Source organism: Crocuta crocuta, unplaced genomic scaffold (assembly GCF_008692635.1).
Source record: "Crocuta crocuta isolate KB4526 unplaced genomic scaffold, BGI_CrCroc_1.0 scaffold343, whole genome shotgun sequence".
Taxonomy (NCBI): domain Eukaryota; kingdom Metazoa; phylum Chordata; class Mammalia; order Carnivora; family Hyaenidae; genus Crocuta; species Crocuta crocuta.
This window is the reverse complement of record NW_027532679.1, coordinates 3,094,375-3,110,088: the sequence shown is the minus strand read 5'-3', so window position 1 is coordinate 3,110,088 and position 15,714 is coordinate 3,094,375. Positions and strand designations below refer to the sequence as shown.

The 15,714-nt window shown below is 35.3% G+C and overlaps 1 protein-coding gene across 2 annotated transcripts in view; it reads left to right on the top strand.

Moving 5' to 3' along the window:
• Positions 1-14,263, top strand: part of CLINT1 (clathrin interactor 1) — a 58,245-nt gene extending 43,982 nt beyond the window's left edge. Inside the window, exons 9-12 of one of the 2 annotated variants that reach the window (XM_077780738.1) lie at positions 5,121-5,195; positions 9,019-9,305; positions 10,935-11,085; positions 12,516-14,263. In XM_077780738.1, coding sequence (XP_077636864.1) covers positions 5,121-5,195; positions 9,019-9,305; positions 10,935-11,085; positions 12,516-12,862 — 860 coding nt within the window. In that variant the 3' untranslated portion in view covers positions 12,863-14,263. Of the gene's footprint in view, positions 1-5,120; positions 5,196-9,018; positions 9,306-10,880; positions 11,086-12,515 lie in introns of both variants that reach the window. The other variant, XM_077780737.1, reaches the window with a different exon arrangement.
• The last annotated feature ends 1,451 nt before the right edge of the window (positions 14,264-15,714 follow it).

Sequence of the window (15,714 nt, the reverse complement as noted above, 5' to 3'; positions counted from 1 at the left end):
TAAATTGAATTCAGCAGTGAAAAAAAATTGGATATTAAATCTTTAGTACCTACATATGAAAAAGTCTAAGAATCCACGATATTAGCATTGCTATTTTGGTATGCCATTTGGATGTCATTTACCAGATGTGCCGATACTTAAAAGTATTACCGTCATGCAAGTAATATGGGCATGAACTATAAACCTAAGCAGATACAGCAGCATCTGTACCTCTCACCAGATAAATATCTCCTCTGAGAATATGCTCAGGTTCTCTTTGTTTTTTATGTGTTACTATATCCTTTTTGTTAACATCTTCAGAAGCGTGTGTGGTAATCACGCTTTTGTGGTAATCATTGTAGAATATCTACCAAGTTTTAAAATATACATGTGAAACCCATTCACCAAGATTTATTTGAAACTATCTTGATAAATATCCCACTATGGTGATGTTCTTTTTTAAAAAATGTACTCAAAGGATATTTTGGTAGCTTTTACATATAGTACATTTCTAAGTAAACATTTTAAAAAATGAATAATTCAAAGTATTTAGAAAATAAGCCAATTAGAACTAGAATGCCAAATACATCCCGTTTCATTTTTTAGTATATCTCGCTTCTTTAAAAGTCCACATTGTCTCCTTTGTCCCTTTCTAATTAAGGAATTTAGGTCTCAATTAACGTACTATTCTGTAAGTTAATAAATGAGATTGAAGAGTAAATACACCACACTCAGTACAAATAGAAAGACATTACATGACTTGCAATGTGTTTTGAATCTTTTTTTTCAGTTTAAAATTTTTTTTAAGATTGAAGTATATCAAATTGAAAATTTTTATTACATTTGTATTTGACCCTGTTGCCTTGTACCCAGTAATTACAAAAGTTAGTTGAGGATATTCACATGTATTAGAATTTCCATGAGAGTCATCTGTAGTTTAAGCCAAGGTTACTGAAAATAAAAATTTTTAACATTCTCTTCAGTAACTAAAAGTAATGCATGATCATTTTAGAAATTTGAGGGAAAACAAGTGATGTGCCATGACTTGGATGCATAAACTGTTAATAATTTGGGTGAATACTTTTTTTAATTTTTTTTTTAATGTTTTATTTATTTCTAGAAGAGAGAGAGAGACAGCGTGAGCAGGGGAGGGTCAGAGAGAGAGGGAGTCACAGACTCTGAAACAGGCTCCAGGCTCTGAGCTGGCAGTCAGCACAGAGCGGGACGCGGGGCTCGAACCCACGAACCGCGAGATCATGACCTAAGCGAAAGTCGGACGCTTAACCGACTAAGCCACCCAGGCGCCCCATGTGAATACTTTTTTAAAATACACTTTCTGTATAGGCAGTCAGTGTTATTTCTTTAAGCATTTATTATGTGGCAAATCTTTTTCAGGCTTTCGATAAGGGTTTTTTTTTTTTCCTCTGTGAACTGCATTTCACCTGAAATCTCATGACCATTTCCCTATGATCGTTGGTATTCTTTTACAGATTTTTAACTGCCTTATGTCTTAAGATTGTATGGATATACTGTAATTTATTTAACTGGTCAGTTTCTTATTTTGGGAGTATTAGGTTTTGGGGGTGTTCCAAAGTTTTCTTTATTGTAGTAGTGGAATAGTTTCTTTCAGAACCATCCAGTTTGGTAAGGAGAAAATAGCATTTAATTTAATTTTGCATTTGGTAACTGAGTTTGAAAACTTTCCATGTTTTTATAGGCTAATTGTAACCTGTGTATTCATATTCCTTTGTCCATTTCTTTGAGTGGGAGTGTTTATCCTTACTGTTTTATATTTAAACTAAGATTTTTACAGATATATATTAAGCTTTGTCATACGTTTATAATTTTTTGCATTTTGTCCTTTTAATTTTGTACTTACCTAGAATTCTTCTTGCAGAAGTTTGTTTTTTATAATGTAATCTAGATTAAATTCTTTGTTGAGGAAAATTTCCATTTGTAGCTTAAGCACTGTCTAATTCAGCTATATTTTTCCTGTTCGCAGTATTGCTTTGGAAAATACGTGTTCCCAGCTGGTGATTGTAAATAACCTCCTTGCTGTCCTGAAAAGGCAGATGGAAATGGTTCATTTATAATGACAGCTCTCATGTGGGAATCTTGAAGGATAGCTCTTGTGAAATTTAGCAATCTTCCACATGCAGCAATTTTTGGTACACTCTTTTATTTAAATTCCCTTAGATAGAAGTTATCTGGGAAGCTTCAGTATAGAAAATTTGTGTTGAATTTAAGGTATTGATATGAATAACACCATACATATAGGTAAGGACAGTTCCCCTAGGAGAGAGAAACTTTTCCTAAAAGAAAGAGATTTTGAATTGTTGAGATAATTTTCAAAGTTGAAGATCACATTGTGTAAAACCTACGTAGAACCATAATTTGTGGCGCTTCAAAACATTAGAGGAAACTTAAGTCCTTCTCAAGAAAAGTGACTTATGTGTGTTTCCATTCTTTACTTGCAGTGTTCATAAATTGGTTATGTTGAAATCAGACTCCCTGTAGTATGAAGAGGTAGAATATTTGCTATAGATATGTTGTAAGAACAGTATAATTTCAGTTTAGATGTTAGAATGTAGGACCGTGGAATAACCAAAGTAGGTAATTATCTCAAATATTAAATTAGAATATGACAAAAATAAAACCTCTACCCAGTCTGAAGTTATGGTCCTGTAGTATTCATATGCCTTTTTCTGCATCGTGCATTTTCTTTGTAGTCCAGACTGGAAAAGATTTGAAAATCCCTAACTTTCTTACCATAATAAATTACATATTGATGTTTATTCACTGCCGGATGAAGCAAATTAAAATAATCTCCAGTTTTCAAATGCCTTAATGTTACCATAAATGATTAACTGTCATTCTGTTACCTAACAGTATGCTTTGATCAATATTTTTAACATGAAGGAACAATACAGAAGACAAATTTATTAATATAAAGCAGCAGCCGCTTGCAACATTCATTTCCTTGCTGGCTTTTATTAATATATGTGCTTTTTTATATAGTTTAAAAATAAAGCTCATGGATTTTTTATGCCCCTCCCCACATTTTATTACAATGTATTGTATCTTCAAAGAAGAGAAAAATCACTTTATTAGTATCCTTTGGATAAAGCAAAAGTAGCCAGATGGGCTGTAGTGTTGGTAAGAGTGGAGAACCTTGGCCTTGGTAGGGGTTAGTTCATGGTGAGTAAGGATATATGTGAATATGTGTGTCTGTGATGAGGTTAAGAAATGAGAAATTTGTTATGCCTGCTGATAGTTGCCTACAGTAAATGTCCATTAAAAAGAAATACCAAGTACACATGTATCAGAAACTGGTTTGTTCCTTTTATTACTGCTGGCCATTTATTAGGAAGGGGAGATGGTTCTAGTTTAATTAACCCAGTTGAGTGTAGCAGATGGGGCAGAATGTCTTGCAGCGATAAGACAATTCAGAAATGGCACCAGATGTTGGAAGCTGTCCCTGGTGGTATTTGAGTGCAGCCCAGATGTTCCAGTCCCACCTGGCTAGTTTCTAAGCACTGCAGGCTAAGCAGCTGTGATGTAACCTATATAATGTTCACATAACACTAAAAGCACCATAATTGAGCTGCCGCTCTAAACTTCTAAGGTTGTGACTCTTAAGAGGTGAAATCTTTAAGGACAAAGAAAAATAAAGACGGGTACTTAACGTTTTAAATCCTTTGACTATTGCTGTTCCTTTAATAACTGAATTGGACAGAAATGGAATATTAAGATTGAGTGTAATATTACTGTTCAAATTATAGGTGAAAGTAAATATTCTTAACCACACAGTATTTACAGATAAAAATTTGTCTGAGGATGTAATGTTATGCACACAGAGATTGATTTGCAGCCTTTGGATCTCACCTCTTTAAAAACACCAGTCTAGAAGTAGCAAAGAGCTATTATTTTTTCGTATATTAAAAATGCAAGTATTTGTTGTTCATGGAGAAACCATCAAAATCATTGCATTAACTTTTCTTCCTATATAGCTATTAAGGCTGATTTTTATGCAAATCAGTCTCAATTTTTCCCTTTTTATATAAAAAAATTTCAAGCCTACAGAAAATTTCCCACATTTTCTTTACCTCTTTCTAGATCTTTTCTGTTATTCATTTGCTGCATGCCATTGTTTATTGTGTACCATATGAGAGAAAATTGGAATACCACAGCATTCTGCCCCCAGGATACTTCAGCATTTATCTTCTTACAACAGGGACATTCTTCTTTATAATAATTACAATACAGTTATCATACTTGGGAAATTTAACATTTAAACAGTATTGTCTAGTACACAGACCATATTCAAATTTCTCTGATGTCTCAATTATGTCATTTGAGGATAGCACGGTTTTTAAAGATCCATAATCCAATCAGGGATCATGCATTTCATGTCCTTGTCATGTTTCCTTAGACTCCTAATCTGTAGCAATCCCAGCCTTTTTTGTCTTTTATGATGTTGACATTTTCTGAAGAATCTTGAGAGTTGTTTTGCAAAATGTCACTCACTTTGTAATTTGATTCATTCCTTATGATTACATTCAGGTTAAATATTTTTGGCAGGAATTCTTAACATGGGTGATGATCTCCTTTTCAGTTCCTTTGCATTAGAAGGCCCATGAATACTATTTGTCTGATTATTAGTGGCATTAAATTTAATCAGTTGTTTAGGGTGATGTCCATCCAATTTGTTCATTATAAAAGTAGCTTCATTCCTTTGTATTTACTAAGTAGTCTGTGGGGTGATGGTTAGCAATTTTGTATCTTATTCCCTAGCAGCACTTTACCCAGGTTTTAGCATCCGCTGAAGATTCTTATAAAGAGCATAATTGGGTAAACCACAGGTTCACACTGTGTTCAGGCAATGCAAGTAAGGGATAACTTTAACCACAAATGTAGTGTCAATTATTTACAAGATAATGAACTGAGGAATGTAAGAGTTCTGGTAGCTTAAAAGGAACATGGTGACATGAAAGCCTAGATAACAAACTGGATTTTCTAATGGGTCTGGAGCCTCTGATACTGGGAGATTTTTAAGTGTGGGGCTAAAATGGCTTCCTGAAATTGCTGTTAGTGGTTCTGTGGTTTTATCAGCTTAACTTTTCTTCATGCTTAATTTCTAGGAGGATCAGCTGATTTATTTGGAGGATTTGCTGATTTTGGCTCAGCTCCTGCATCAGGCAATTTCCCTTCCCAAGGTATGATACAGTTTGACCAGAAATCTAGGGGCAGTGAAAAGGTTATCAAAACCAAATAACTCCCTTCTCCACCAAATCAGCTTCCTTTTGGTATTTTACTCCTTATAGTGTTTATAATTTTTTTAAATCCTAAAGAATTTATTCACAAAAGTATTTTACTTGGTCAGTGTCTTAAATGTGTCAAGTGAGTTGATGTGGTTGCAGACTCCTCAGGCAGGCACACCTAATAAAATTGCCCTTATTCAGAAGTGACTCTTGTTTAGCTCTGAAGTGGGGAGGCAGTGTGGGTGGGGAGTGTAGATAAATGTAAATAATCTCAGTTTAGCAGGATGAGTATTATGGTTTATGGTTAGCTTATATGATATGAGCCCAAGGATGGGATTAGGCAGACTATCTTAATAAAATTTATTTGTGATTTAAATATATTAAGAGGGTTTCTGTAAAAAAATAGCTAAACTTCATTTTGACACATCCTGAAATAGTGAGCAATTGAGCCTCAGGCAGAACTTCTCTTCATGTTAGATTAGAAATTTTTAAAATGCCCTAGACTTTGTAGTGATCATTTTGCAGTATATTCAGATATCAAATCTTTGTGTTGTATACTTACAACTAACAATATTTAAAAGTAATTAAACATCAGGGATTGAGATGAAGCACTTGTCTCCCCCCCGCCCCGCCCTTTCTTTATTAATATTTTTACCTTACTGCCCCTGCCATATACTATGGTAGCTCTTTGACTTTGGGAAAGCTTCTGACCTCCAGCTTTACAATCAGGAACATCACTTGACATGGTCTTTATAAGAATAGAGTAATGTCTATAAAAGTATATAGAAGAGGGACTAAGTTAAGTTCGTTAAGTAACCTTTCTTCTTTAAGTTGTAAAAGAGTTGGCTATAGGGTTTTTTTAAATAAAATCTTGTCAGTCTAAAGTTTGAGAGAGAATATGAAAACTTAGTTATAAATTTTAAACATAAAGTGAAGCAGGGAGAAAAGGTGTAATTTTAGCTGAATTAGTCTTCCTCATTTCAGGTAGAGTTAGCCATTAGATTAATGCAATTAAAATTTGTATTTACTAGGGGTGCCTGAGTGGCTCAGTTGGTTGAGTGTCCAACTTCGGCTCAGGTCATGATCTCATGGTTCGTGGGTTCGAGCCCTGCATCGGCCTCTGTGCTGACAGCTCAGAGCCTGGAGCCTGTTACGGATTCTGTGTCTCCCTCTCTCTCTGACTCTCCCCTGTTCACGCTGTCTCTCTTTCTCTCTCAGAAATAAATAAAACATTAAAATTTTTTTTTTAATTTATATTTACTAATGTCTGAGATTTGTGAGGATTTAGGAAGAAAGATGCATAGGTTTTTAATTATCTGGGAATATTTTGATAGCCTACTTGTGTAAATTCTGAGTATTTCCCAGAAGTCAGAATTGTGGAGTAATTAACTTCATTTCAGAAGCATGGTTATACCCTTTAAGGGTTAATACCTTACTTTAGGCAAGTCAAGTGGAAGGTAAACATTGCCCTAATTTTACAGACTGCCTGTATAATTCTCAAAGTTTTTATGTAGATAAAGTTGCCTACTATGCAAATAATTCGAATATGTTAATGTTGCTAAGTGATACATCTCTTCATCTGTATGCATGTGATTAATATAACCTGATCACCATTACGCAAGGGGCTGAAATTGTTGCAACAATGATTAATCATTTCTGAACAATATATGCCCCACTAGAAATCTCTTCCTCCTATGATTAATCATCTCAGATAAAGTTTTCAGATGGGGCAACACATTTTGCCCCAGTTTCCATTCTTACTCTGTTTTATAGATCAAGCAAATAGAAAATCAGCATAAAGTACCTTTATCCAACAGTCTTTCTTAAGTTAGTTTAAATTGTTTAATATATAGAACTAATTGTAAAACTCTTAAGTCAGTCTCTTTTGTAAAGAAGATCAAAGACATGTTTTATAGTAAAAAAAGAATATTAGCCCAGTTCTTATATTAAATTCTTGGTAGAGTGTGGATTTTCTAAGTGAATTCTTATCTTTTGAAGGGGCTTACATTTTAATATGGTAATAGAAGAAAATCATTTTAAAGACAATGTTATCATTCTCTTTAGATATTTAGCATAATGAAACACAGTGTTGTAGTGGCTGGTTACCTTTTAGGCTAGATAAAATGTATTTCCAAGTTGTAAGTGAACATGGAGTACAGAGTGACAGTGTTTTTAACTTGGAAATATGTATACTGTTCTCTTTCAGATGACAGTTTATGTGTAACTCTTCACCTTTACTTTTTCAACTTCCATTAATTCTTATTTATCTATTTGTCCGTTTCTTAAGGAAAGGCTTATTTACTTAGAATCATGCATACTTTAAAAGAACATTTTTTTAGGTATCAGTTGCCTTTATATTTATTGTGTTCCACATAGTATATGTATTGGAGAATTTATAGAAGCATGACTTATACTTTTTTCTGGCATATCTAAACAAAAGAGAGCGTGGTAACTTTGGTCCTCTTCTGTGTTTTCACAATTAATCCGTAGTAACCATAACAAACTGTAAAAATGGCACTTACCCTGTATTAAATTATTTAATCTTTACAACTTAGATTTTTTAAAAAGTGAGACACAGAGAGGGTCATGTAGCTTCCCCAGGGTCACTCAGGTAGTAAGGTACAAAATCCATGCTGTTAAGCATTGTAGCCCATCCATTAATTACCCTATTAACACTTTTTTACATTATTGAATGCATTAAATCTTGTTATAATTATCTTTGTAGTATTGAGGTTTCTTTTCCTTTTTTTTTAAATACTGAGTTCCCCTTTTAAGACCATACCCTGCTTTATTTAAATAAATAAATTTAGCGGCGCCTAGATGGCTCAGCTGGTTAAGCATCAGACTCTTAGTGTTGACTCAGGTCATGATCTCACGGTTGGTGAGTTTGAGCCCCACATCGGACTCCACTGTATATATAGCATGAAGCCCACTTGGGATGCTCTGTCTGCCCCTCCCCAGCTTGCTCTATCTCAAAATAAATAAATAAACTTTTAAAATTTTTAAATAAATGGAGAGATAGATTAGATTAGATGAGTAGGTAGATGATAGATAGATAGATAGATAGATAGATAGATAGATAGATAGATAGATAGATCCCATTTGAAGCAAGTACTGTGCTAAGGTTATACCATGGCTATCTATCGCCCTTATGTTGTCAGTGGAAGCATGGCCAAAAGGGTGAGAGCTTCTTGCAGAAATTTACTAACCCTACCCTTAATTTTACTGAGTGATTTTCTCCATGCTTTTCTTTTTCATTTTTTAAATAAATTTAATGTTATGAATTTGGGTTTTTATTTACATGAGACCATATAAGTCATAGTTTGATTTCTCTTTGAACTTTTCCAAATAATGAATGGGTGAAATGAGTTGAATTCACTGATTTGATTGTCTCTTCACATGAGGATTCTTGATCTCCCCAGAAAAAGTTTTACCAGGTAAGTTTTCTTCTTGCTTTTCATGTTTGTTGAGCTGGCAGCATATTTAATCTGCAAACTCAGGTTGAAGAAAGTTTTGATTGTAATTTCTGCATATCACCCCAGACATGCTAAGAGGTGGATTTTCCTTTACATGTGGATTTTTTTTCCTTTGCCACCTTGTTAACATTTGTGGAATATTCATGGGAAAGAAGAACATCCAGATGGAGATGGTACCTGCAGATGTTAATTTGGGTGGACACAGATCAGCTCTAATTTGTTTCAGTTCGTAGACTGTTATATTTGTTCTGGGCATTTCAGAAAGTTTTTTACCCCTGTTGTCCTTTCTTTCTCGGTTACAGCGACAAGTGGGAACGGAGACTTTGGTGACTGGAGTGCCTTCAACCAAGCCCCATCAGGCCCTGTTGCCTCCAGTGGTGAGCTCTTCGGCAGTGCCTCGCAGCCAGCTGTAGAACTGGTCGGTGGCTCACAACCAGCTTTAGGCCCACCTGCAGCTGCCTCAAATTCTTCAGACCTGTTTGATCTCATGGGCTCGTCCCAGGCAACCATGACATCTTCCCAGAGTATGAATTTCTCCATGATGAGCACTAATACTGTAGGCCTGGGGCTGCCCATGTCAAGATCACAGGTAAGTTGTCTGCATCCCTTGCAGATTCCTAATCTTTGAGATTCCATAACTGATGTAATGATAAACTAACATGAAACAGAAAAATAAGCCATACATAGATGTTTTTGCACATTGCATTTACCTTACCTTTTTTCCCCCTGGTATAGTCATTTGGGTTCTAGTGGGCAAAGCCATCTCCCCCATCTTGTAGGCCATGCAAAGCCAAGCATGATTCCTTGCACAGAGGAGGCACTGGATAAAAATGTATTGAATTAATAAACAATTTGGTATTTAATATAAAGGTTTAAAAAAAAACTGTTTTTAAGAAGAAGAAGAAGAGCTATTGGTTCACCCGTGGCCCGTATTCACTCAGATTTTAAAACTTCTGATCCTTAAAGAAGTGTCACTCACTGGCTGTAGGCAATCATTACTAATATAGGAGGTCATTCTTAAAATGACAAATGCTCTTCTCTATTTTGGGCTTGCTTTACATTATATAATATTTCTTTCAACTTTCATTCTTTCAATGTTCATTTTCATAAAGGAAAACCACTAAATGGGAACTTTTTAATTAACTTTTTTACAGTTAAATCTAAATTACCTGGTACTAACTTAGAATTCAGACAAACACAGGGTTAGAATATATGTGCCTGAGTTGCAACAGGAGCTTGATATTTTTGATTCGAGCAATTTAGAATATTTTTTATGATGCTAATTACTCATTTTAATGTGTAGATTCTTCTCTTTCGGGTGTTAGGATGGAGGAAGAGAAAAAAGCAGCAGAAAGGGGACTGTTGTATATAACAAGTTGGACCTAATATTAAGAACAAGGACATGAAGGGCTCACCAATACCATTAAATTGAACGTTGCACCACCAAATAAGCCCAAGCCATAATTCTTTGAGATTCTTTCATGTGATATAAATGTAAGGCCAGTCTACTTTTCAGTCTTAATTGCAACTGTTGTAATTCTTTGCATTGGTACCTTTTAAATTATTTTTCCTATTTTTTTTTTCATTTTCCTTTGTCTCTCCTTTTCATAGTTATCCTTAGTAACTACCAGGCATCCCTGCTTCTTTCTCCTGAATTTCTCCTTTCTCTGAACTGGTCCACATAGATCAAGTTGCTCCCTTTAGGCGGTAGAAGTGTACATGGAGCAGGAAACTGTTGGTCAGGATTTATGCAATATAATTTGCCGCTTTGATGGTTTTGCTTTTATAACACGAGAAATCATATCCTGAATTTCATCTTATAAGAATAAATTTCCACTTGTGTATTTCCTTAAAGCTGTACTAACCTGAAGTTCATAATTGCCCTGGGTGGTGGCTTCTAGACTTTGGCTGATGGGAGGGTAATTGTTCGTATAAATATGTTGTTGTTGTTTTTCACCCCAAACATGATTTGGGATTCAGGGACATTTTGGGGAAGCTAGTGATTCACTTTGAAGAATTTAGCCTAGAACATTTGTGGTTCTTTTTGGTTTCAAAAGTTTATTACAAAGTCTAGTGTATATCTGGAACTATTGTGATTAAATTACCATTTGATATCCTTTATTGAGCAAATGTTTAATCTTTAGAGCATTTTTCTATTTTCCAGCCTTTGCAAAATGTTAGCACAGTGCTGCAGAAGCCTAATCCTCTCTATAATCAGAATACAGATATGGTCCAGAAGTCAGTCAGCAAAACCCTGCCCTCTACTTGGTCTGATCCCAGTGTGAACATCAGCCTAGACAACTTACTACCTGGTATGCAGCCTTCCAAACCCCAGCAGCCATCGCTCAATACAATGATTCAACAGCAAAGTAAGTTACCCTGAGACAGCTTGCTTCTTTGTGTGCTTGCAGTCTTTACCCTTATGCCAGGACTAGTGTAAGTCATGAAATAAAAAAATACATGACACAGATTGTACTAAAGGCAAACTGTGTATCACTTAGGATTTTTTTCCTATAGTACTTGATGAATGTACATCCTGGCACATTTGAATTACTTTGTATTCTGCTCTTGCCATGGTAACAACATTATGTGTGTCTTATGGTGAGTTTTGGGAGTCTGATTACTAAAATAAAAATATTTTTTGTAGAAAATGTTTTAAATTTAAGTAAATATGGCCAGGAAACAAAAAATCATCCCAACTTCATAATCCAGGGATAATCGCCATTAATTCATATTTATTTCTATCTTTTCTAACCATATGTTTAATACTCGTAATCACTTTGTGTATATTGTTTTGTTTCTTGCAGTTGTCATTCAGCATTAAATTATTTTTCCTGTATTTAATGTTTTTAGGAAAACATATTAGATATTTATAGTTATGCATCATACCAGTGTACAATTTCTTTATTGTTGGTTATTTCCATTGTTTCTAGCTTTTTACTATTATAAATAACTCCATGATTTTATATAAATCTTTGTACTTAGGTTTTTCTTCCTTAATGTAATGTTCTAAAGATAGAATGAGTTAAAGGGTATAAACTTTTTTAAGGCTTTTGATACACAATAGCTCCTGACGAATTTTTACATCAGGTTGGAGTCAACAGTATATTTTGTCAGAATGATTTTAAAGTGCCTTGTGTTTTCCCCCAGCCCACTCTTAACTGTCTCTGCATCTTTGGGAAACCAGTGTTAAAGCCACAAAGTATTTTTCTAGAGCAAATAGAGCCAAGTTAATTGACTTATCTTGTAAAATCACCCTGGGTGGCTCAGTTGGTTAAGCGTCTGACTTTGGCTCGGGTCATGATCTCATGGTTTGTGAGTCTGAGCCCCTGCATTGGGCTCTGCTAACAGCTAGCTCAGAGCCTGGACCCTGCTTCAGATTCTGTATCTCCCTCTCTCTCTGACCCTCCCCTGCTCATGCTGCCTCTCTCTCTCTCAGAAATAAATAAAACATTTTTAAAAAAGGAATTTCATTAGGGGTTACAAGTGTTGATGGTCAGAAAGATTGCTGTATTCTTCTGCTTGATGAATCTTTTTTTTTTTTAATGTTTTATTCTGAGAGAGAGAGAGGCAGCGTGAGCAGAGGAGGGTCAGAGAGAGAGAGACCATCCGAAGCAGACTCTAGGCTCTAGGCTCTGAGCTAGCTGTCAGCACAGAGCCCGACATGAGGCTCTAACCCACGAACTGTGAGATCATGACCTGAGCCGAAGTCAGACACTTAACCGACTGAGCCACGCAGGCGCCCCATTCTGCTTGATGAATCTAATGTAAAGTTCTTTTATCTCTTTGCTTCTGGTAGATATGCAACAACCTATGAATGTGATGACCCAAAGTTTTGGAGCTGTGAACCTCAGTTCTCCATCAAACATACTTCCTGTCCGGCCCCAAACTAACCCTTTGTTGGGGGGACACATGCCAATGAGCATGCCCGGTGTTATGACTGGCACCATGGGAATGGCCCCTCTTGGAAATACTCCAATGATGAACCAGAGCATGATGGGCATGAACATGAACATAGGGATGCCAGCTGCTGGGATGGGCCTGACAGGCACAATGGGAATGGGCATGCCCAACTTAGCCATGGCTTCTGGAACTGTGCAACCCAAGCAAGATGCCTTTGCAAATTTCGCCAACTTTAGCAAATGAGAGATTGTAAAGGAGCAGATTGAATGAAGGATTTTTAGCAGTGAAGATAGGTGATGTTGGGATGGAAAATGCTAATCAACTCCCCTTTCTTTTATCAATTAATTAAAATAAACCTACTTAAAGAACCAAAAAAGGCTGTTTTATAAAAGTGAAGTATCTAGTATTTCAGATGGCCAGGCAAGGGCACTTCAGATGAGGCAGTCAAAATCATTTTTCCCAGTGAGAAGATACCACAAGTAGGGGTAGTGAGACCTTGAAAGCCTTTATAAATCGAAGAGCCCATTTTAACATGATTTGTGGGAAGTCTGGAATAAGGCTGAATAAATGTGTTTGAATCTCTAATTTTATACTTTTCTTTTCCTGAGGAACTTGATTTTTCTGTCCCTGAATCACCTTGTCATAATTGGGTCTGTTCCTTTTACTACCACTCTTGAGTCCATAAATGAAATCATTAAAGTTGGATGATCAGTTTTTTATAAAAAGATATATTTTTGTCCAAAAAAGGCATACATATGTGATTATGGCTAAATCAAAGGTAACTGGAATGTATATACTTTTGCTAATGTTCCAGCAACACTGCTATTACTATTATACTATCCAAATTTTTATTGTAATGAAACCTCTTTAAGCAATTGGTGATAGCTATGGGACTTTTCCCATATCTTCTGCTATAATTATCCTTTGCAGAACTAGGAAAAATATTTTTTTCAGGACTGCTCTATGGTTTCCTTTAAAAGAAAGAAATAAAACCTCCAGAGTTTTTGTTTGTTTTTAGCAGCCATTATTTACAATTTGCAGTGGTTAATTTGATGAGGCTCCTTCTGTGTTTATCCCTGTAGCCACCATTTATCAGCCAGGAACAGTCAAAGGAGAAAAATATTTATTTTTATTTTTTTGTGTGTGTGTCTTTTCAAAAACTTGAAAAGGTAAAAATTCATTAAAAACCTTATGTTAAATATAAATGTTAGAATTCAACAATGTTGGCTTTTAGATATTTTATACAGTATTTGTTTTGTTTTGGTTTTGAGTGTATATAATATGGCATTAGCAATATGGTTCCAATAGAGAGGAGTTAAATATATATTATTAAAGGAGACCTGTAGCAGTCAAAGATTTTATTGATTTAATGGCAAATAAAGGAAATTAATTAAAGTGTTTTTGTTTTCCTGCTGTAATTCTGCATTAAGATCACATGAAAATCATGATTCTAGAGTTTGGAATGCAAAATTAATTGTTTCACCCTCAAGCTGGGAATATTTTTAAAAATAAATACTATAATATAGGTATCAAGTTATTACCTCCCCACTTTGTGTTTAAATTTTTTTTTATTGATAAAACTTTGTTTCCATTGTATTCATAATGTTCTGTTCTTCATAACATTAAAATGTTCATTAAAATCAATGTTGAACTGCTTTTTCTTTCATTCTGTTAGACATTTGAGACCGTTTGGGGAAAAAATAATTATAATTTGGGCAAAGTAATTTTTATAAATAATTTAAAATTATTTAATGACTTCTCTATTCTTTCCTCTCAGACTCTACTATTAGGAATTAAAAATGAAGCAGCAAAGATATCCTGACCCGCTCCATTCTTGCTAATGTTCCATCTACAACATTTCTAATTAGGCAGAAATTCATGTACTTCAGCTAAGTGGTAATGAAAAGTGATTCATTTGCTGAATAAGAGATGAGAGAGAGTGTAATTAGCTGACTGTGGTTTTTAATCTTTCAACAATTCAATGTGTTTAAATTAGTTTCAAAGAATAGGAGCTTTCAAGTGTTGTTACTTCAGAGCAATCAAGCCAGGCTCTGGTGGCAGCATGGAGATCTTCACTCATACTTAAAACCCGTAATCTTCAATGAATGTTTTCATTAAACAGAGAGGTATAGCGTCACCTTTTCAGATGAGTACGATTCTTGGGGTAAATATTTTGTTTCCAAACTTTTGTGTTTAAAGATGCTTTTCTAATAAAATTAAGATACATCTCTAAAGCATTTCCTGTATGATGCCTCCTTCCTGTATTATATCTCTGAAGACCAAAGGGAGCCCCCATCACATAGGTTATTGCACCTCAACGTACAGTTTGCTGTCTTACAGGTATTTTTTGTTTCAGAGCCCATGAAAGGAAAGAATTGCCTCGTTAGGGGTCCATCCAGTTTAACACTTTGTTTCTGAAGGGGTCATTAAATGATACTTGAAAGAAAAGTCTGAATACCCCCAAGTGATTTGGACTTGACAAGAAGACGTTCTTCTTTAAATAGCCGTGGACCCCCTTCTGCCTGTCATATACCCCTTTACCTTTTCGAGCTTCTGCCTAATGTTTTGGGGAGTTTTTTTGGTGGTTTTTTTTGTTGTTGTTTGGGTTTTTTTGCTGGGGAGAGGGAAGTAGTTACTGTTCACAAGATTTACAAGTGAATCTCCACTGCCCATCCGGATTTCATTTTTTTCTCTTTTGAACATCTTTTTCTACCTCTCTGATACAGTCTTCAGGAACCACACATGTGCACGGTGTACTTGTACGGTACTTGGGATGTTTCCTTTGTTGTCTGTAACAAATTGCCTGAATGATAACCATAATGCTACTGGTTTGGGGGTCAATAAGTTGAGGTCTATAGTTCTACTGGGAGGGAAGGGGTAATGCTTTTTCTCTCAAATATTTTTGAAGCACGTTAGTAAAATAAAGCTAACTGTCCTAAGCACAGAGCACATCTTACAGGAAATAGATTTCTGAAATGAACTGGCTGTGGGTTTGAACTCTCCCAGGAGATGGCATTGCGTTGTGGAAAGCATGGACTCGGAAAGAGGTCTAATCCCATTTCAACCATGCCTTACCTGTGTGATACCTTGATCAA